Genomic DNA, 23173 nt, shown 5'->3' with positions numbered 1-23173 from the left:
TTTTACCAATATGAATGCAAAATGCACCCTCAATGTTGTAACTGCTATTACAACACAGAGACTTAAGTCATACCTACACTATGTAAATGAGAAAGGAGGCTTCGTGCTCCAGAATGACGGCCCGCAGCGGGACAGACCATCAGGATGAAAAAATAGGAGTTAGCTTATAAAACATATTTCTAAATCAACAACAAAAACGAAATTAAATTGGAATAAATCAATAAACGAACGCCTGTATTAATAATATAGTTATTCTCTGTATACTGTTTAACCCTACATAAATAAAAGCGCATTAATATATATTCAAGATCCCGCTCCCCCTCTGTATGCTGAATAGTAGATGACTGGGTGGTGGTCAGGTGATATTTTTTCCGCTTCGCCATTTTATGCTGCTGCGCCGGTATTTATCTGAGAAGACATCCTGTTTAGCTCACTTGCATAGCCAGAGTATAGTTTAGGGTCTACCTACGTAGTATCTAGTTGCTTTTCATTAAAGAACGGAATTCATTTTAAAAGAACAACACTACAGGTTTTATTTTTGTATTTCATTTATTTTTATTGTGTGTGAGAGAGAGAAAGAAAGAAAGAGATAATGTCGTCCGAAGCCCCTGAGTATTCTGCTTTCTTCGCAGTGATGGGCGCCTCTGCGGCCATGGTCTTCAGCGGTAGGTTCTGTTAAGAATTTACACATATTTTATTGTAATTAAAAGTAGACTGTCAGTAGTCTTGTAGATTCAGATTTTTCTGGAGTAGTCAGAGCAGGGGGGGGGGGGGGGGGGGGTATTTTTTTTGGTTTTATGGTTGTCTTGGGACGAAATGAAATGGTAGTTGTGGAAGCGATTTTAGTCTAAGATGACGTTGCCAATTACTTGAATTCGATAAAAATTATTAATTTTATCGGGTTTTCGTTATTTCTTTTTTTACATTGCTAAATTTGGTTTTTTCATTGTGATTCATGTTAACGTTTTAGTTTATTTATTTATTTATTTATTTTTTTTTGCTGGGAGAATTTAACAGCAGCGTTATTTTGTTTTTATAACATAGTGTACAAGTAATGCAATGGCATCACCCCTGTGTTTGATTAAAGTGACGTTCATCAGCATCTAGTCTTGTCTTTAACATAAACAAATTTGTACATTTTCATGAATATCCACTTTTCTGTGTTTTGGTTTGCAATATCACTTAATTAATTGAATTGCAATTTATTCTAATTTACGTTTTAATGTTTCAGTCAACATCCCCCCACCCCCACTCCTAGGCGCTGTCAAATTTCTGGCAACATTAACTTGACATTTTCTACTGTGACATTTTATTTAACTGTATATAAATGTGTCATTATTACCAATGTAGCTAGAGCTTTGAATGAATATGCAGTTAATCGATCTATTACTGCCGTGCAAACAGCCAAAATGCCAATCTACTTTAATGTGGTTTATATATTTGTTATTCAAATGTATGTTTTAGTAACTGGTTTTCGGGTTCATTTTATTTTTCCAATCTGTTTGTGGGAGATTGCGGGGGCGATATTCCAGTTGACAGCTGCAGCGCTTTCTGTAATTTTCGGAATTCTTCATCGTCCCTGGTTGCCATCTTCGACTTGGTCTCGGGCACTTTCGTAGAAGGACGATAGTAAATGTGACGCCATCTGCAGGAGAAGGAAGTTCCCTTTGCGAGTCATATGACTGCAGGAGGATGACAATGGTATCAGCATAAAAGATAATTAAGCTTTTTCTTGATGTAGGAATATGTTTTACGTTGTGTACAGTTGTAGGGCTCTATAGGTGGTCGCCACGGTTTCAAGTGTTGGCTACATATAGCCTAGACACTGGCTACATATAGCCTCTTTGAAGCAGCAGTGTTCTGTATACACTGGGTTGGACAAAGTGGTAAAATACAACCCACATGTTCATCCTATAATATTTAATAGTCTTTGTATTTAATTTCAAATAGTAGCTTTATTAAGCAGTCGCACTCGGTATAGCATTCATGTGAATATCGGCAAACATTGTATTTGTATGTTTGCAGGTTGTGCTGTATAGTTATGTAAAAAGGAACTTCTGCAGGCTTGAAATGAGAAGTGTAATGTGAGCTGCAGTTTCATTGAATTGGGCAATCTATGCACCTTGGGCAATACTCCCCCCCCCCCCCCCCCCCCCCCCCCCCCCAATAAAAAAAAAACTTTCCACAGCAGTCAATTTCTAGCATTTATGTAGCACTTCAAAAAGTGGTAATGTAAACTTCACTATGTACATGTTTCAATGTGGGCCCTGTTAAGCCGCCCATTTCAGCAAGTCATGTTTTAGGGTAATGCTTTTTGTATCTGTTCTAAAGATCTAGTTACTCAAATATTTTTTGGACTGACATAACCAACTATACATTTAAAAATAAATAATGAAATAAAATAAAATTTTGGATACATCTTATTCACAATAACAATATGTGAAAACAGACCAAAATGAAATCTTTCTGGTAAATCTCTTGATCTTGTTGGCCAAATTCCATATCCACAAATATAAATTTACTCTCTAAAAACCTGATTTTTTTCACGTTTTCAAAAGAAATGAAACAGTATGTTAGTTTAATAAAAACAATCATTAAGACCTATAATATATGCAAAAGCTATAAAGTCTATGTCCCCCCCCCCCCCCCCCGTCCTTGGTAATTTTATGTTACAACTGATGTCTATTGTATGGAACTATTTTGACTCTATTTTCTGTTTTGTTTTTTTCTTGACTTTTGATCCAATAAAAATTAAAAAAAAAAAAAAAAACCTGTTCTAAAGATCTTGAATAAGGTGGTTGGGTGGGTGGGTGCATGTGTGCGCGCGCTCGCTCCTGATCTTGGTCATGGCAGTGACAGATGGCAAGTCAGGCAGCAGGGAGTATGGGTTAAAAAATATTCTCTGGCACATTTGAAGACCAGGAGCATGCATTAGCGCAATTTAATTATTGCATTGTAACAAACTACAGGTGTGTTTTTATTTATTTATTTTAACCAGTAGATGAGGTTGCTGTATAATTAAGATCAAAGCTGCCTTACTGTGTATTATAGCATTGCTTCATGTACTACTGAAGTACTGTGTTGGCTTTAGGGCAGAGGTTTTCAAACTGGGAGGCGTGACGAGGTTATTAGGGGGTGCCAAGACCTGACTTAAATACTTAAATGACTTCCTGGCGTTTGTAAAAGCTCTGCAGTAAATTTATAAAAGGTCATTTTGAAATGCATTGTATAATAATTTAAACCATCAATGTGATTTAGGATTCAACCTACATTTCTTTTAAAAAAGCATGAGAATAATATTCTACTCACAGTTCATCATAGGATTTAAACTCGGCTATCCTATTCTCTACAGATATTTTTGAGAAATTTACTGCAGTTTGATCGCACATTACACTTCACTGCAAAGAAAGTGACTGTCTCGATGTTCTCGCATCATTAGCAGGGGTCCTAGGAATCAGTTTGCTTAAATTTACGTAACCATATCTGTCTAATAAAATTGCTTCTGGTATTCAAGTTCAGTGTTGAATGAGGCTTTGGTTTACTTCTGTCAGTATCCAGAGCTGTTAAAGATGCCGAAAACAGTAACAATAACCCCTAAAGATCGGATCAACGAGTTTGGCAAGGACGGATTTCACGGCAATGGTAATGTGCTGTTTTGTACTTCATGCAGCAAGGCTGTAGATTACGCTCGTAGGCACACCATTGTAAAACACAGGGGAAGCGCTAAACACATTGAATGAAAGGAAACGTAAAACAAGATGAGGCCAAAACAGCAGGGTCATCAAACACTGAAACAGACCACTGTGTTTGGATCATTTCAGCATCTTACAACTGCCAGATAACAGCGTGAAACCGTTTCAGATTTTGTCAATGTGTGTAAAAGCCAACGTTCCTCTGCAGCTCTATTTTAACAATAGGCCTAGATTAACTCTGAGTTGAACTTGTGTGTGTGATGTGTATTTTTTTACTAGCTTCAACCTGTGTAGCTTCAAATGTCTTATTCTTACTGTGATTGGCTGCAAAGACAACAGGGCTAGCCAGCGATGGGATAATGTTTGTTGGGTTGTTTTTTCTTGTGTACAGTTTCCTTGTAAGTGACATTTTGTTCTGGGAGATGTAGTTGTTAGTGTTAGTTTTAGGGGAGACAGACAAGCAAAATGTGCAGCAAAATTGCTATGCGCATTTTTACGCATTAAGGTTAAATTTAGTGCGTTTTTTAGGATTTTTTAATGAGAAAGCGGTAGGTGCGCAGTTTATCTGGACCGCTGAGCGCACGTTTCTATTCAAGCATTCTCTGAAGCATGTGCAAGGTTGAATTCTAGCGTGTTGGCTCAGTTTATTATGCTGTGTTTGGGGAGCCCCAGCTCATCCTGTACAGCCTGTAAACGTTGCTAGGCTAGCACAGTGATTGGAATGAGTGGCTGCTCGTTTTAGCTTTGACAGAAATGTCCACCACTGCCCTCTGAGTAGAAATGCCATCATTTAACTGTAGTGCATGCGCAGTGTAGCATGGATTAGGTATTTCAATTCATTCCTTTCACCATGTTTGCACCACTGTCTCTCAGGACTAGATGGATTCAATCTGTGCTGATTCCCCCCCCCCCCCCCCCCCACCCAGTATTTCAGTATATCCATGAGTCTGTCCAATGTACGCCAGAGTGAGATCTGACCATTGGCCGTACATTAAGAACAGTTAACATTCTCTTCCAGTCACTGTCAATCCAGTGAGCAGTAAGACTGATATCGGTTGACTACTAGTTTTGACTTCCAGTAACAACTGCAAGGGATGTGCAGTGCATTATATTGAGTTATGCAAACAATAACTCTGCATTTAAAAAAAATAAAAGTATCTTGCATGTAATGGTGTAGAATTGTAGTGGCCTGTTGACCCTGAAAAGAGGCTGTTGATAGTAAACAAAGAGCAGACTAATCCTGCCTTAATCTGGACAGATTGGCACAGCTGGGTCAGTAGGGGCTTTTTGGCATGTACAATTTCCTGTGCAGAAATGCTCAATCTGAAACCCTAATAGTAGTACAATACATGCAGGTATTACAGCAGATCTACTGGGTAGCAGTTTGATGCAACCATGAAGGAGCCTTATTCTTGTAATTACTAACAAAAAGCTATTGAGTATCTTGTCCCACTGTAAACTTGTGAATTTTTATGTATGTACCAAGAGTGTGAAATACCCCACCACCAAATAATATATTTGCCCAGTAGGATTTATATCTGCACAGAAATTGGTAGAGTATTTGCATTTCAAGGAAAGCACTGAACCAGAAAACTTCAAAATCCAGCACAGCTGACTGGCCTATGGCTTTTCTTTATGGGCAAGTTCACTGCATCCAGTCACAGATATGTAGAACTGGTGCATCTATTAGGATTTGTTTAATGAGGTCTAGAAGTAACTACATTGCCCACGCTCACCAGTAGGGAGACTGTTTTGCAGGGTGCTAGTATTTCAATGTTCATTGTTCCAGTTAGTTTCTCTTTTGGGTTAAATTAAGACCTCCAAGTGAGTAATAGTCCTGTGTTTTGCATGGTCACCAGTCAGTTAGCAGTGGCTGGCTAAGCACTGGTCCTTATTACATGCTGCAGGAGGCTGTGGTCAGACTATATCTTTTTAGTCAAATATCCTTTGGAAATTAATTGCTGTGAGAAGACTGGAGACTATCATGCACAGGAAAGGAAAATAGAGGAAGACTGTTGCAAAAATAGCAGCAATTTGATCACAATCCACCTCTGAGTATTCTGCATATGATTTATTTAGCACCAGACTCTGGCTTGGCTTCTGTATTTACTGGGAATCCTTCAGATGTTAAAAGAACAGTGTTTGTGTGTGGATGGTAATGTGTCTTGCCGATTTGCAACAAAGTTCTTCAAGTAGAGCTGAGGCAGAACCAGGAAACTGCATACTCACCTGCCTTTCCTTTTTATTGCATGTAAAACCATGGCATCAATAGCCTTTATTGATGTGAGACGTCCAACATGGATCCCTTTAGTAGTAACCAGTGTTATTTCCTAGCCAGGGACCACTACAATTTCAATCTCTGTTTCGCTCAACATTGCTGTTAGTAGGGCTGTGCATCGGCAGGGTCTTCTTGATACGATGCGCATCATGACACAAGGGCAAATTTAAGTGTGAAACATAAACATCACACAATTATTGTCCCATTTTATAGTGCAAGTGTTTGGCATAAAACACGTTTTGGTCAAGATTCCCAACCTGCTTTGAAGAAACTCCATTTAAGGCTGTGCTGTTGATTTTAAACAGGTCGGCACACAGGTTGAATTTTGCCGTGTTGCCTTCCATCATTAAATTAACTGGTGATCAACAATAGCCCGTCTCTGCTTGGCTCTCCGGGGTCGCTCCCGGTGGGCTTGACAAACATCCTTTACACACAGTCATTCAAGATAGAGCAAGGCTGCCAGAGTGCTTACTAACACATTTTATTCTTGGATTTTCAATTCAGACACTAAAACTAAATCTATGCATGAACATTACTGTTTACAGACAAACGTGTTTTTGTGCATGCAGCCTCACAAAGCAAAAAATGATCGCAGTGTACAGATAGAGCGGTCACTATTGATGATCATATCAAAAAAGATATCCTGGCTCTCCGTGCGAATCAGTGACTCGTCAACCCCCTAGCCGTTAGTACTGAAAGTGTAGCTTACACAGTACGGATGGTCACTTTTGGTGAGAGAAAACGTATTAAGATTAATATGTTTTAAAGTGCCGCTACTGTTACCAAGGTTGGAATGTGATGCTGCATGCCAGCATCGGTGATAAACAAAACCTTTTTTTTTCTGTTTTAAACACCAACTTGTTCAGTCATATATTCCTTTGATAGATAGCTTTGTACTTTTTCAAAACAGTCCCCGTAAGCGGTTAACTTAACCGCACGTAAGAGGTTAAGTTTTATTTAACCCGTGTTCTACGCTAGTGCAATACTGTCAATGCTTTAACAAAAAACATGATTCTTATACAAGAACAAGTGTACTATGAAACGGTACATTTTTAAACTGCGAATGTAAAGGTGTGTGTGTGTTTGTTTTCGCACCTTTCCTGGATGGACATGTGTTCTCTGGCAGGCACAATCATCTTTAGCATTGCATCTGTGTCCTCACTACGACAATAAATATATAAAGTAAATGTGACCGGTGATCCTCCATCAATGTCCGTTGTGTGTGTGTGTCCCCCCCCGTCCCCCCCCCCCCCCCCCCCAACATTTCTTTTGATATATTTCTGAAAAGCAAAAAAAGAAAAAGCTTGGAATAAATTGTGAGAAGTAAATACAGAAACTTTAACTAGGTTTGACCTTTGGAATATTTCTAGAAAGTACACAAACAGTATTTTAACACCTAAATGGTCTAACTAGTTTTAAGAACAAGTTCAAGAAACAGAAGTATACAGAGCCTGATTTAATAAAGAAAGCTTTCAATCAACTGTACCCAGCAATATACAGTGGAAGAAAGCAGTATGTAATTCAATATGTTAACGTAACATTATTCAATGTGTTTCATTTGACTATGAAGCAAATAGATCTCTGTGGGGTGATGCACAGCCTTTGGCAATAGCTGTAGAGAGACATCCTCTCCTCTGACCTGAGGGCAGTACCAGCTTAATATATTTAACCTCAACTAAGCTAGGAAAGTACTATCTTTAATGACAGTTCGACTACATTTGTGCAACCAGTTTAAAAGCACAGCTATGGACAAAAGTTTTGTATAACCCTCTAGAATTAAGTAATTTTGCTTCATGAAGTTGAATGAAAGTTAAAACTGCTGAAATGTTCTGTTAAGAACATTGAATTCCATACTACTTTGTAGTTTTCCATATACTTAATGAAAAACTGACAAATTGAAAAATGTGAGATTTTGAAATGTAACAATCCTGTACTACTGTTATGGCTTCTGGTAGACGTTTGCAATATCATTTTTTAGTTTCTTTGATTACAGGATGTGAAATCAATTTTCATAGTGTTTTTTTTTGTCTCCTCAAATTCTAAGTGAAACTTTTAGCTGTAAGTTCAAGAAATCTACTATATGAAACCGATTACATTTCAGCAAAACAGCTTTACATATGAGGTAAATTGCAACAGAATGAGTTTCCTAACTGTTTCGGGGTGGGACAGAATTAGCTTTATTTGGCAAGCGCAATGAAGACATTGAGAGACTTGCAAACCATTTCCAGTAATTTGTCAGAACACTTTCAGGAAGTGCTGTCATGTGATAAACTGGAAGCAATCACTTTTGTCATGTGACCAAATGTGATTCTCATAGAATCATTGCAAACGTCGGCCACAAGGCTTAGAAACACAAGAAGACTGTTTGCGTTGAGGACAGCCAGCTTTCTCAGCATTAGAGATACACAGCAAACGGCTGTTCCTAGAGAGTATGTGCCATTTCTCTCAGCTTCTCTGATGCATGATTCTTGTTAAGCCCAATGACCCGCCCCCTGCAGTGTGTTTATTGTGTGGGAGCGTTCCTGTCCACATTGTGTTGATCAGGTGCTCATCTACTAATGAATAGGCTTCTTGGGATGTTGTCATCTCCACACATGAAATAAGAGCGTGGGGGACTTATGCTCATGACACTGTCCGAATCGGTTCAGGGACAGTACTCCTGCCATGACCAGTAGGGGTCTGGTGCATGGTGGTTGTCATGAACCATCCTCTTATTTTTAACCTAAAAAGTGGTTTGTTGAAACTAAAAATGTGCTTGTGCATTAAAAAGATTGTTCCTCTTCGTGTATCTAGCTTGTCCGTGTGTAATATTCCAGGATCAAATTTCTGGATGAATCCATAGGCAGGGAGTGTTTAATCTTAGTATTTTCCCTCCCTTGTCTTTATTTTCTCAACAGAACATCTCGCCATTTATTGCATTCCAAACTTCACAGAATATTCAGCTGTATGCAATGTCTATTGCCTTGTATTCAATATATCGGATAAGTGCGACAAGAACATTATTCAGGTGAACTAATTCTTCATCTAAGCTACTTTGTCTAAGTGAGGTGAACTGTAAGTGTAATGAGTGATTAATTGCACTTATGCGAAGGGGCCTAATTAATGCAAGAAACAGTCTGAAACATTACACTGATGGAGGGACTCCAGGGTTCCCCCAGGCCTTTTCAGCTGGGTGGGTCGGCCGGCGAAGTGGCTGTCGCTGCCCGGCTGAGAAACCCGATCCGCCGGTCTTGCAGTTGCTACTGTGCCTTTAACAATAAGGATTGATTGCGCTTCTAGCAGACGAGATCACTTACGCGTTGCTGGGTGGGGGGGAAAAAAAAAAAAAAAAAAAAAAATCTTGGAACCACATGACAGCTGTGTTATGTCTTGACGCAACATTTAACCAATTGGAGTGTTTGAAGGGGTGGGTTTTGTATGTTAAGCACTTTCAGAGGCTAAAACGTTAAAATGACTGCTAAAAAAAAATAGCAGATTATTTTCAAAGCAAAAATAGTGACAATGAATGCAGGGTTTTCAAAATAAGCCGGTGATCGGCGCAATCCACCACCTAATACTATATTTGTGCCGGCTACTTTATTAAAAATATTAAGATTATTTTCGGGTATTATCAGAGTCAAGTATAGCTGTTATGTACTATATATATATATATATATATATATATATTATATATATATATATATATATATATATATATAGTTTATTATAGAGTACATAATAGCTTTACATATGCACCAAAAAAAAGTTAAAATGAACAGTTGCATTCAAAAAATGTAGAACAGCGAAAAACAAAAAAATGCCCTGAAAACTTAAAGAAAACCATTTAAATGAAGCAATAAGTGCAATAATTACGCTAAATAGGAAGTGAAAGTTAGTTTCTTTTTTTTTTTTTTAACTCCAATAAACCTACTTTATCTTTCCCATGCAGTCAAATCGTAGAGTGCCTAAATAAGCACAGTAATTTATCATAATAAAAACAGTAATAAAAAAATGTAGAACATAAAGAGCAACCAGATACAGTCAACGAAAGACAACACATTATTACAATTATTTGTCGCATTATATATTTAAGGCAAGTTTATATTTTTCTGTTAAGTGCTCCCGGCTATAATGTTCTGGGGAATTCCTGGGGAGAACCCTGGACTCGTTGAAAGATTTTTATTTATTTTTTTTATGCTGAAGTTTTACTTTACCTGGCACTGGCCCTTGTCACATATTGACATCCAACATGAACAGTTGAGTTTTGGCAACACTCATGCAGAAAACATTTTATAGGACGATATATATTAAAATGGTGCTTAACTGTCGGTGCCACCGTGTTTTTGACAAAGTAATTTACCCTGTGTGTTTCAGACCCTATACATACACAAGCAACCGTTCACTGAATGAGTCCCTCGTGTGATCGTTGCTTAGAGTTCTTCTCTGTAATTGCCTCTGCAGAGCAGTAGCTGTCCAAGGTAGATTGATTGCTGCTTTAATACGTCATTGTAATGCTAGCTGTGTTTCTGTATCGAAGACAATCTGCATTAGCTTGCTGTATATATCTGGCACAGTGTATTCATTGATTGTGCTGCATCACTCAAGATCAGCCTCTTTGGCTGCAGGTATAAATCAAGGCTATCTTTCGAAGTAGCTTGTTCTTTGGACAATCGGTGTGTGTGTGTGGAGTAAATCTTGTATTCTTCGTCAAAGATGTCGCTAGTTTGATGCCAGTTCCACCTCCTCTTTTTAATCTGCAGCACATTTCTCCAGAAGAGAATTGGGATACCCTCTCTTTGTAACCAGTAGTAAGAGTAGTTGAATAACTTGCACTAAATGTGCCTGAACTTTGATCAAATGAAGTGTATTCCACAACCATTACTGAATTAAAATGAGGACTGCTGTGTAAACTTAAGTTTTTAAAGGGAGGAAGATCAAAACTGTATGCGAAAAAGCAAAACTTGTTCATGCTTTCTCAGGTTCTGACATGCAGTGGGGAAGGTCAAAAGGTTTCACACTGACACACCTGATTTTTAAAATCCCAAGACCTGTAGCTTTGTATGCATCTGTACTGGAATAGCCTTGTGCTGTTAAATACATTCTGCAGAACAGGTGTACAGTGAGATGCACTTGTTTGGGTCAGCATCCATGACTTATTTTGTTACTGTATTCATCCTGTCCACCCCAAGATTAATAGATTTTGAAGAGATTAATAACTGACAATTTGAAACATCATTTTGCTGAATTTAGAGTAGATTCAGCAGAATGGGGGTTAATTCATCTGGCTGAGTAGTTCTGTTTCTAATTTATTTTCTTCCTTCCTGTTTCCAGCCTTGGGAGCTGCCTATGGCACAGCGAAGAGTGGCACCGGCATTGCAGCCATGTCCGTGATGAGGCCGGAGCTGATCATGAAGTCCATCATCCCTGTAGTCATGGCGGGTATCATTGCTATCTACGGCCTGGTTGTGGCAGTGCTAATTGCCAACTCCCTCGCACCAGGCATCACGCTGTTCAAGTGAGTGCAATGGGAGGAACGTTTCGGCAATATCTCATTCTCTATTGAACTTAACTGTTTGTTACATAGATGATTGTAAGTAAGTGTGACATACCAACGAGTGGAGCAGATAATTGGTAATGATATTCTGTTGTCCATCGGTCACTGGTGCAATGCAGAGATTTGTAGAATCTGAAATGGGTAAGGCTGGTTTCAGAACCATGTGAAACTAACTGCATCTCCTTGGGAACAGGGATAGAGTAGATAGGTGGGCATACCCGATTTGGATACTTTAGGGTTTTGCATATCTAGAAAATGTCTGACATTCGTAACTGTACAAAGACCATCTTTAGTTATTGATGGTATCAAATTGTGGGGGTGGGGTGTTACTGTCTGTACGTCCTACTTTTACATCTGGAGAACAGCCTATTTAATTGATGAAACTTAAAACCGGTTTCAACTGAAGTTATTGATGGTGTCTGTATCTTGGGGTAGTTTTGTAGAGAGGCTTCTCTCCGTCTTGTATGTAAATATGATGGTTATGGTCTACTTTTTATGTTACAGATGGCAACCCTAGCTGAGGATGTATGGTACTGTCATAATTGTTGAATCCAAATTCTATGACACATGTGTAAATTCTATCAATTTCACTAGTAAGGCCCCAGTTGGTTAATGGCTTAAGACAGTTACTGATTCCTGTTTAAAATGTGTAACCTCTGTTTTTCCAGGAGCTTTCTGCAGCTTGGAGCTGGGCTGAGTGTGGGCCTCAGTGGGCTGGCAGCCGGCTTTGCCATCGGCATTGTGGGTGACGCAGGAGTCCGGGGCACAGCACAGCAGCCCAGGTTATTTGTGGGCATGATCCTGATCCTCATTTTTGCTGAAGTCTTGGGTCTGTACGGCCTGATTGTCGCCCTGATCCTCTCCACAAAATAAATGTCCATCAATGCTGCTAAAATAAAAAAAAAATAATAAAAATAAAAAAAGCTCATAAATGTTTTGGTCTTATCTCCACAATGTGTACAGTTGTCTTAATTTGGTAGTCAACCTCTTGTAAATGCGAAATGTACTTTAGTGATTTAGTCTGTCCTGTGTGTGTTTGTAGAGATCTAGATTATTATTTTAATTTGTTTTTTGCAGGTTAGCCAAGTTTTGTCTCCCCAGTGTCTGGGAGAATTGACTGGAGCTAACCTGGTGGGGCACCATTTTCAGTTTCCATTTTGACGTTGAGGAACTATCTATACATGTGTGGAATAGGCTTGCTTTTTTATTTTTATTTTTTCCACGGATATCTTATTTATAAAGATTTGAAGTGTTCATACAATTGTTTAAATTGAGCAAAGTCTTTATTGAATTCCCCATGATAAATAAATATATATATACATTATAAATATATCTATGTATAGGTAGGTTATTGCACTGTGGGTAATTGTAATAAGTGCTTGGAATTCCTTTGGCTGTAATAATTGGTTTAGAAAGGAGATTGCTGTTAGTGTCCTGGTATTGGAGTGGGAGTTGTGTGTGTTAATTGTAATGCAGATGTTCTCAAAACACTTGTAACATGTTTTCCTGTAGTACATCTATATGACTGTTTGCATTAAGGTGTGCACCCACTGATGGGTTTCACAGGTCTAATATTTCCAAATAAATTTCCTCAACTTCTGTATCCTGTGGGGTGTTTTTTTTTTTTTTGTTTTGTTTTGAAGGGGTGCTAGGTTACTAATTAACATTGTATTTTGTACTCCATTTACATGAAAACCCATTCTGTCACATGCTTATACTAGCCCTTCATTCCCATTCAAGACCTCTTGCAACCACTTGGTTTAAACGGACGCACGTGTCTGTGTATTGTAAGAAGGAAATTGTTGACGACTGCATTCAAAACTAGCATGTATCCATATCATTAAAAATAATGTGATATCTTGTAACAATTGTAAGTCGCCCTGGATAAGGGCGTCTGCTAAGAAATAAATAATAATAATGCATTCTTCATTTCACTCTTGGAGTATTCTTTTAGAAAGAAGTGCCAAATGATAGTTCCTTAACAGACCCTTGCATGCATTGGTATTCCTGTGCTTCCACAGTAGTATGGAAGCACAGCCATCTTTGAGTCGGTATGCAATTACATCCCTCTACAGAAATGTCAGAGTTGTTAACTGCTCAATGTTAGTCTAGAGTTACATTTCTTTGCAAAAAAAATACCTGATTTATTAAAGATTCAACAGTGGCAACCTTAAACCAAGCACATGCATTCCCTGCAAGTCCCTTTTTTTGTCTTGGTTACATAATAGTTCATATTTCAAGCGTTTTGTCATTGCTGCTCTGCATTGTTTCAGCTGCTCAACAGGATTTAGGGAAAGTATTGCGAAGACCAAATCTAAGTGTAGAACTTCAGCCAGGGTTTGTATTCTGCCAGTCACAGCAGCGCTTTAGAAGATTGAGTCCTTCCTTTCAGCCATGCAAGAGCAAACCCAGGTCCACTCCAAGGTCCTGCTAGTGCAGGGAGTGAACGAAGCAGATAAAAAGTGGGAGAAAGAATTGCTCTTTCTCCCACTCGTCAAACCCCAGTAATATCTGTGTGATACAGTATGTGGTCTAATAGATAGTGAAGAGATGGAGAGCTAGGAGATCCTGGTTCTGTATTTAAAAAAACAAAACAAAAAAACTAATACATAGACCATTGCTGCTTTTTAATCCTATGTTGCCAGGTCAGGTAAAAGGTAGCAACTGGGACAGCCAAAACTTTGCAGAAAAAAAGGAAAATAAATCAATTATCATACCCATTTATCAGTGGGGCTTAAAATGCTGCAGCTGGGCTCCGAAGTGGCACATCCAGTAAAAGCACTTGCGTAGAGTGCAGGATGCACCCTATAGTCTGGACGTCGCGAGTTCGAGCCCAGGCTCTTCCTTTGCCGACCAAGGACAGGAGCTCCCAGGGAGCGGCGCTTTATTGGCCGAGTGTCGCCCGGTGGGAGGGAGGGTTAGGTCGGCCAGAGTGTCCTCAGCTCACCGCGCACCAGCGACCCCTGTGGTCTGGCCGGGCGCCTGCGGACTCACCTGTAAGCTGCCGAGAGCTGTGTTGTCCTCCGACGCGGTAGCTCTTGGGTGGCTGCATGGTGAGTCCGCAGTGTGAAAAAAAGCGGTCGGCTGACGGCACATGCTTCGGAGGACAGTGTGTGTTCGTCTTCGCCCTCCCGAGTCAGCGCAGGGGTGGTAGCGGTGAGCTGAGCATAATAAAATAATTGGCCATTCCAAATTGGGAGAAAATAATAAAAATAATTGGCAACGATTAAATGTGTGTGTGTATATATATATATATATATATATATATATATAAAATGCTGCAGCTAACGGGGCTCGAGGGATGGAGCTGCACAGTCAGATGTTTATTCAAATTTTAAACATGATGCTGCAGTTGGTTAAAGAAATGTGACCTTGCTTTCAGGTAGGCTTTGCACCTTCACGACTATTTCACCTGGACAGTTAAATTGTACCCACCCATTCAAGGCCTTCATTCCTGACAGTAACCAACTAGCTGCTTCCCCCTAATGACTGGCATGCTTCGCAGCCAGTAAGATGCTTGGCAAAGCTGAGTTGAAATAACACAGGAAGTCAAGCTGTTCCATTTATGAAAGTATTTAGTAGCTACAACTTGTTTAAGAGCAATGTTTTGGTTATGAATAATATATTGATTGCTTCAGTAGCACCATTTGCCTTGGAGAAAGAATAGTTCCAATGCTGAGGTAACATTCAAAACCACAGTTCTGCATTTTCACAAGAATATTTTACACATTTAAATCCTGTAGCTTTGTAACTGTATTAAAGAGGCCAATGTCAGTATCAATGTTTTTGGGCAGCACTATTTAGATACATTTTACGTATCATTAAAGTAATAACTATTACCCCAAACTGTCCATCATATGAGTGTAAGAGTGCTTTGCAATACACGTGCATTTTGTGAATTGCATGAAAAACACATGACACAGAGCCCTCCAGTGGCAGACAGTGATAACTACATGTAAATATTTCACATGCAATTCAAAATCTTTCGATGGCTAGCCAAATAATCGTTTAGAGATATCTCAAAATGACTTCTTTTGCATATGTATATATCTGTAACACATATAGATATCTTTAAATGGATTCCTGTTCGTTCGAGATATCTCTAAATGACTTCCTTAATTGGACAAAACCGTTTTTCCCTTCATGGCCTTTACTCTTAAAAGTGGTTTCTTAACCATGTAATCCTCTTACCTCACCGTGATGTCACAGGCCCATTACAAACCCCTTGTTTTGATGCAGGCTGTAGAGATCAGATCATGACTAGGCCCATCCTCTGTCCAGGGCACTTTCCCAGAGCCTGCCCCAGCAACGATGGGGAACCCCAATACTCATCCCCCGAGAAGCCAGCAGATCTGCTAATTCAACACCTGAGAAGAAACAGAAGGAGAGAGGGGAGACACTGACAATGTCCAGAGATACATTGTCATTTCTGAGGAGAGGTATATCTGTCTGTTCAAATGTATGTATTGTTATCCGTATGTCACACTTTACATTACCTGTGCAGTTGGAAAACTGCTTAATCCAATTGTGATGAAACTTAGATTCTGGGGAAATTTGGGGGTCTCTTCCTGCGTGTCACACTTGTGTTACTTCTGTCTGCCTGTGTATCCACCCATCTGGAAGTCACACTTTTTACATGAATCTTGAGAACACAAGAACTCATTCCACATCCTGTAAATCGGTCGTTTTATTATACTGTACTTTACCATAGCACTAGCACCTGCTTACCTAACGACATCTAGGTCTTCAATACCACTATCCAGTTTTCATTAAACTATTCTGGACATTTCTTTTTCTATACTGTTCTGTACATGCTGTTGATATGCTTCATCAACTCATTTTGAATGTGCAGAATGTGCAGTTATTATTTTGTATTTAAAAATAAGATTTCAGTTCCTCTTTATCAATAATACACAATAAAAATAGCTTCCGATTTCAAATGCAATTATTCAAACACTGTATTTCTTCTTATGTTTGTCTGTGTTAAGGGTCTTTCCCCTGAGGTCAAGACCTGCTGTTCAGTTCTAGTTGCCCACCATAGCGTTTTGCTGGCAATACACTGCTGTGCACTAGATGGTTGTTGCACTTATTAATATAGAGACCCTTTGGCTGATCTAGCCTACATTACACATGTCTATGGCAGGCAACTAGAAGAGCAGATCCTGAACTCATAAAATAAACAACACAATCAGTACAATAAAAATGATTGCAAACATCATAAAGATGTAAGGGGCAGTAAACAATAAAAGAAAATGTAATTTTAAGCTACTCTTAAAACTGTATTGTGATGGATGCTGTTGCAGTATTAAACACTAGGGAGCACTCTACTTATAAGATATGCCTAAAGGAGTGCAAATTAAGGTTTCAAAGATTTGTCCCAAGATAAAGCCTTGGGACAAATATGAAGGACAAGAGAATGATAATGTGTGTACATACTGATATGGACATGTATATTTTATACAGCCAGCTACACAGATTCATTTAGCCTTGAGCAAAGAATAATTAGGGAAGACCTGACTGAAGTCTTTACATTCTTAAAAGTAGTTGACAAAGTTAGCCAAAACCCATTACAGAGCACACAGTTGGGAATTTAGGGGAGATAGACTTTTAACAGAAGCTAGGAGACACTTCTGCACACAGGAAGCGGTGTGGGGTTATCCAGCCATGTGGTTGATGCTGGATCATTGTGAGACGCGACTTCCTTTGAAACCCGATTTAACAGTTTTCAGTTCAGTCAGCAAGTGAACCAGTTGAGCATTAATGTTTGTAATTTTTCTTGGTTCTTGTACTTGCCATCTGTGTTACACTAGCTTTAACACAGAGCATGTGTGAGGTACGCAGGGTGGCACATTTTGTGTTGAGATTTAACAGCATGCAGCGTCACTGACTGATTTGCCTGGACCCATTTCTACTGCCTGGCTGGTTTCTTTGAGAACACCTATTGGTGGCGTGCGGGGGTACTAATACAACTGTACATTTGAATTAACTGCACAGACAATCTCATGGCTTCAATGTGTTTTATTTGATTCAGGCAGTAACACATGGCAGTGGACAGCTTGTGGAAAATGTTCCCCTTGGTTTAAGGGCTGCTGGGACTGCATGTTGTTGAGTAGGATAAATAAAAGGAGGAACTCCCAGGTTTCAGCTATCAAGCTGCGTTTATTCACCGGCAGAAATCTAAGGCTTCATAGAGCTTACCTTCTTGTATGAATCTAAGAATGTATCGAGTAAAGATACTGCATAAAGTTCATTGGAGGGATGCAACATAAATAATGGTTTCTAACAGGCTTTTTAATACCTCAGTACTAGTTAAATGGCATTACAGAGTGAGTTCTCACACATCCACAGTATTCTCCACCATGTTTCATCGATTACGCAATACTTGTGATGTAGCACAGAGGAAAGGGGAGGCACACCCACAGTGGTGTGGCTAAGCAAAGGAATGCTAGTACAGTCAGATATGATCTAGTATGCTATAAGCAGCAGGTTTCTAATGTCCACTCCCTGTCCTCCTCCTCGGTCCGGTTGCGCTGTAGAGATGTCCAACTGTCCTTCACTGATCACAAGGATCTACCAGACTGGCTGACAAGAAGAAGAGAGGAGTGCTCTATCTAACCCCCTACCATGTAAAACACTGCTTTCGTTCATTGAACCACTGTGAGATGTATCGTCTTGTATCCTAGAGATTCCTGGGTGTGTTGTTTGTTCAATAGTACAAATGTTATTCAATCACAGAGCACCCTATAAAATACACCTTCAATCATATAGAGCACCCTATAAACACACCTTCAATCACAGAGCACCCTATAAACACACCTTCAATCACAGAGCACCCTATAAACACACCTTCAATCATTGCCATAACTCTGTTAATACAATCTATTACACTGTGTAACACAATTTTTGTTCCTGGGTAGTAAGTGTTATTTCCTAATTGCTTATGCCTCAAAAGTATAGAAAATGGCTCTTATTCCCCACAAACTTTGCTTTTGTGACCAGGACAGTGATATTTTGAAATGTACCTATTTCCAATGAGAAAACGGGCGAATTTGTGTCTTTTCGTTCACATAAAGTCAGAAAAAAACAACATATGAATCCAAATTAACATGTATTTATACTAAAGTAATACACAAATGACTACAAAAGATTTAGAAGTGAGTAGTTTTTCGAGATTTTACGATTATACTGTAAATCACTTTCACGAATCAGCCCCCAAATGTAGTCTCCCATCATGTTCTCGTTATACTGTCCTTGGTAGCGGCGTTCAAAGTCCAGTATATCCTGGTGGAAGCGCTCGCCTTGCTCCTCCGAGTACGCTCCCATGGTCTCCTTGAATTTATCAAGATGAGCATCAAGGATATGGACTTTGAGGGACATCCTACAGCCCATTGTGCCGTAGTTCATCACCACAGTCTCAACCAGCTCCACATAGTTTTCGGCCTTGTGATTGCCCAGGAAGCCCCGAACCACTGCGACAAAGCTGTTCCAAGCCGCTTTCTCCTTACTAGTGAGCTTCTTGGGGAATTCATTGCACTCCAGGATCTTCTTTATCTGTGGTCCGACGAAGACACCGGCTTTGACCTTTGCCTCAGACAGCTTAGGGAAGAAGTCTTGAAGGTACTTGAAGGCTGCCGACTCCTTATCTAGAGCTCTGACAAATTGTTTCATAAGGCCCAATTTGATGTGCAGTGGTGGCATCAGCACTTTCCGGGGGTCCACCAGTGGCTCCCACTTAACGTTGTTCCTCCCCACAGAGAACTCGGTCCGCTTGGAAGGGTCCACCATGCAGAAGTAGCAGTTGCTTGAGTGGTCAGTGGGTTCCCGCCAAATTCTTGGGATAGCGAACTTCATGGCTCTCTTTTCCCCTCTGTACCATCCTACAAAAATACATTTATTTCACCCCTCACTAATGTGTAAGAGATTCTCGCAACATTTTTCATATATGATATCTTTTTTCAATAACATTGAAAATTGTAAAACATTTTAAAATTAAAAACTTTTACAATTTTAAAAATTTTAACAAATTTTATAACATAAAATTCCGAGCAACAATTGTCCATCTTACCTTCCAGAGTTTTTTTGCAGTGCTCGCAGGTGAAATGAGGTGCCCAGGGTTTGTCTTGATCCCCGACAGGCATGCTGAAATATGCCTTGTAGGCCTCACACATCTTAGCAGATGCTTCCACGGAGTACTTTTTCGCTCTTGTCTTGATAAATTGGCCGCAGACATAGCAAAATGCGTCTGCCGGATGCTTGCAGCCTCTTGATGCCATCTCAGAAAAATGCAGATATGTATCCACTTAGGCAGCTGGAACTAAACTGAACTGGTGGGCTTAAGGCCCCTGTATTTATACTACTATTTATATTACTGGAAAGTTCTAGAAAGTTCTAGAAGTTACTCCAAGTTTACTCAGCACTGAATCTATCTGGAATGTTCTGGAAAATAGGTTAATTTCAAAATATCACTGTCCTGGTCACAAAAGCAAAGTTTGTGGGGAATAATAGCCATTTTCTATACTTTTGAGGCATAAGCAATTAGGAAATAACACTTACTACCCAGGAACAAAAAAAATAAAAAAATGTGTTACACGGTGTTATCAGTCACATCCTCACTGGAAGCTATAGCAGGTTCTACCCTTGTAATTTCACTGAGAGAGTAGCTCTCTCACTTAGCATGCCAGTGACACAACATTGTAAACGCTTAAACCACAAGAGGTTTACTCGCAGGCCTGATACAACAAATAGTGCTCGAGAAACACACCTTCAGTCAGAGTACTGAACTCTTCTACACATGCAATGGCAAGGCTGTTTACCAGGAAGGGCGACTTAGACAAAGAAGCTACAGGTTAAATGAGCAAATTTAATAATAAATACAAATAACACTACACAAACACTGGGACAAAACAAAAGGCATGGTGGCCAAAATAAACAGGTTTAACAAAACAAGCAAATGTAAACAAACACAGTCGTGGACGTAAATATAGCACAGCACGGAACACAGAACACAGAGCATGGAGCACGGAACACGGAGCACAGAACACGGAACACAGCTTGGAACACGGAACACAGAGCATGGAACACAGAACACAGAACACATGGCTTCACCTTCACCTTCACCAACATTTACTTTAACCATATCTAACTAACACCTGTGATCACCCTATTTATACACCTGTGTTAGTTAATGATTTAATCACTTATTCAATTCACGGCTCCAGCCACATTCCCAAGTGTTTTGACAGGAAGAAAAGTAACCCCCTCCTTGTCAACCCATTATTCCCCACACAACACATACACATGTGCACCGGCAGGGCTTTCTCTGTCACACTGCCACAGTCTTAAGGGAGATGTTTGCATTGAAGCATTTCCAAAATTTAAAGATCTTAAAAAAAAAAAAAAAACACACAGTACGGTGCTAGTATGATGACATCATAATTCTAGGAAAAGAACGTTCCATTCTGGTTCTGGCAAATGTACTGTAGTCATTTTCTTCTGTGTCTAGGTAAGTCAGAAAGTATGTTACAGTGTACAGCTCTGGCCAAAGGTTTAGCACCATCTAGAATTTTAGGATTGAGACATAATTAAAAAAACAAAAAACTATATGAACATAATTTAGAGCTTTTGTGTAACATCATGTAATCAAAGAAACTGCAAAATGATATCACAAAAGTCTACCGGAAACCATAATAGTAGTACAGTATTTCATGTTTGATTTCGCAATGTCACATTTTTCAATTTTTTAAATTTTTTTGTTAAGTATATGGAAAACTACAAAGCGGTATTTAATTCAATATGTTAACGTAACATTATTCAGAAGGTTTTATTCGACTTTATGAAAAAAAATTAGTTCATTGATGCCAAAATCTTATGCACAACCTTGTGACCTATCACAGATCCATTCATATCCACACCTGGAATAACTTATGAAAAATGTAAATGATTCATTCAAAATAAAAACAAAGATTTGACACACATGTACCTACAGATAGCCAGGGCAGAAATGACAAGATTCAATTTGAATACATGCATATTCAAAATAGAAATCCAAACATAGGACCAAAATAGGGGAGGTAATGATTACATCTTTCGATGGGTTGTTTTGTTCCAACCAATTCATTGCATGTCTTTGTGGTTGTGGGGAAACAGACCTCATACCCTAGCATTGCATAGAGACAAGGTGGCTGGACACATCGAACAGCTCTCCCTCTCATACAATATTACATTGGATTAGTGAACCAGCGAGAATGAATTTCATGGCAACCCTCACAGCTGTGATTGCCAGTGGGCTGCTGGTGGCTCTGGGTCTTGCGGGGAATCTCTTCATCATTATTTGCAATCTGTTTTTCAGAAGCAGCGGTCAGGGGCTGCACCTGGGTGACATGCTGGTGACCTGCATCGCAGTGTCCACTGTGATTCTCGACCTCTCTGCCTACCTGTCCATGGCGCTTTTTCTTCTTGGTGGAATGTGCCCAAACTCAAACATAACAATGCAAATAAATATGTTCTTGACCATTGCGGGGATTAGTTTGAACTACTGGTTCATCGCCTGGCTCTGTGTCTATTACTGTGTGAAGATTGTCAACATGAGCAGCAGGGTTTTCATCAGACTCAAGCAGAACATCTCCACTGTGATCTGCTGCTGTCTCGCCGGGAGTGTGCCCATAATCATTCCAATAAGCTCTGCTGCTTTCTATATTGGTATGAATGACAGCAACAACTCAACCACGCAAAACAACTCATGCCCACCGATAGAATTAATGTCCAGTGCCCTGGGACAGGTAGCCATGCCTCTTTTTGTGGTGCAGAGTATTGTCGCTCTGGTTTTGATGATGTGCTCTTGCAGCGCCATCATTGTCTTTTTGTGTGGGCACATCAGACAGATGCAGTTGAGCTCCCCTGAGATCGCCGACTCCAGCCAGAACCTCATCCGAGTAGCTAAGATGATCACGGTGCTGGCTCTGCTCTACCTGTTCTGCACCATTGCTGGGGCCCTTCCTGTTTTTATAGGACAAGCAGCATTCAGCAAAGAATATTTCCTTGTTGTCGATTGTATGTTTTCTGCAGCCTGTTTGGGTATCACTGTGACTCTAATAGCTGGGAACTCTAGCCTCAGGCAGAAAGCTCAATGTTCTCAACAAACCTGGAACTTCAAGGAACGAGGAAGGTGTCTGATTTTTGAAAAGAGTTGTTCAGATGAAGTGATCTTTGTTTGAGCAATTCATGAATGTCAATTTACTGAGAATTCTTTACAAGTTCTTAAATGTGTTTATAATTAATGTATTAGAAGGAGAGGGCAGAACTAGACTCGAATAATAAAATAAGGTTGAATAGTTGTTAGGTGTTTTAATAATTTAAAAGAGTGAGGCTTGTGATACTGCTGGATTAATACAGTTAACGAGCAGTGGGGGTTATAGGTAGCTGGGTGAAACTGCCGGTTTAAGGTGATGCAGAACTTCTGGCCAGAGCTGTATGTTACTGATAGCGGGCTAAAAAAATAAATAAATAAATAAGATTAAAGACTCATTTTTATAGATCATCTTTTTTTTTTTTTTTTTAACCTAATCTAGATATAAAGTTGCTGTTATCTATTTTTATCTGCTAACTTTGTATTGTATTTCTTATTCTTATGTATTTTATTTTGTCCTATCTAGATATTTGCTATTTGTTGTC

The 23173-nt window shown here is 39.5% G+C and overlaps 2 protein-coding genes across 2 annotated transcripts; both read left to right on the top strand.

Moving 5' to 3' along the window:
* The first annotated feature begins 384 nt into the window (after positions 1–384).
* Positions 385–13106, top strand: LOC117418454 (V-type proton ATPase 16 kDa proteolipid subunit c). The gene is made up of 3 exons (XM_034031530.3): positions 385–665; positions 11281–11464; positions 12172–13106. Exons 1-3 carry the CDS (start codon positions 593–595, stop codon positions 12374–12376), a joined length of 462 nt encoding a protein of 153 aa, XP_033887421.1. The 5' UTR covers positions 385–592; the 3' UTR covers positions 12377–13106.
* Positions 13107–21747: 8641 nt separating this feature from the next.
* Positions 21748–22716, top strand: LOC117418347 (taste receptor type 2 member 4-like). The gene has a single exon (XM_034031270.3). The coding sequence runs from the start codon at positions 21748–21750 to the stop codon at positions 22714–22716; it is 969 nt and encodes a 322-aa protein (XP_033887161.3).
* Positions 22717–23173: the final 457 nt, after the last annotated feature.

Source organism: Acipenser ruthenus, chromosome 13, assembly GCF_902713425.1.
Source record: "Acipenser ruthenus chromosome 13, fAciRut3.2 maternal haplotype, whole genome shotgun sequence".
NCBI classification, from domain to species: Eukaryota; Metazoa; Chordata; class Actinopteri; order Acipenseriformes; family Acipenseridae; genus Acipenser; species Acipenser ruthenus.
Note: the sequence above shows the minus strand (reverse complement) of the source record. Positions and strands in the feature narration are given on the sequence as shown.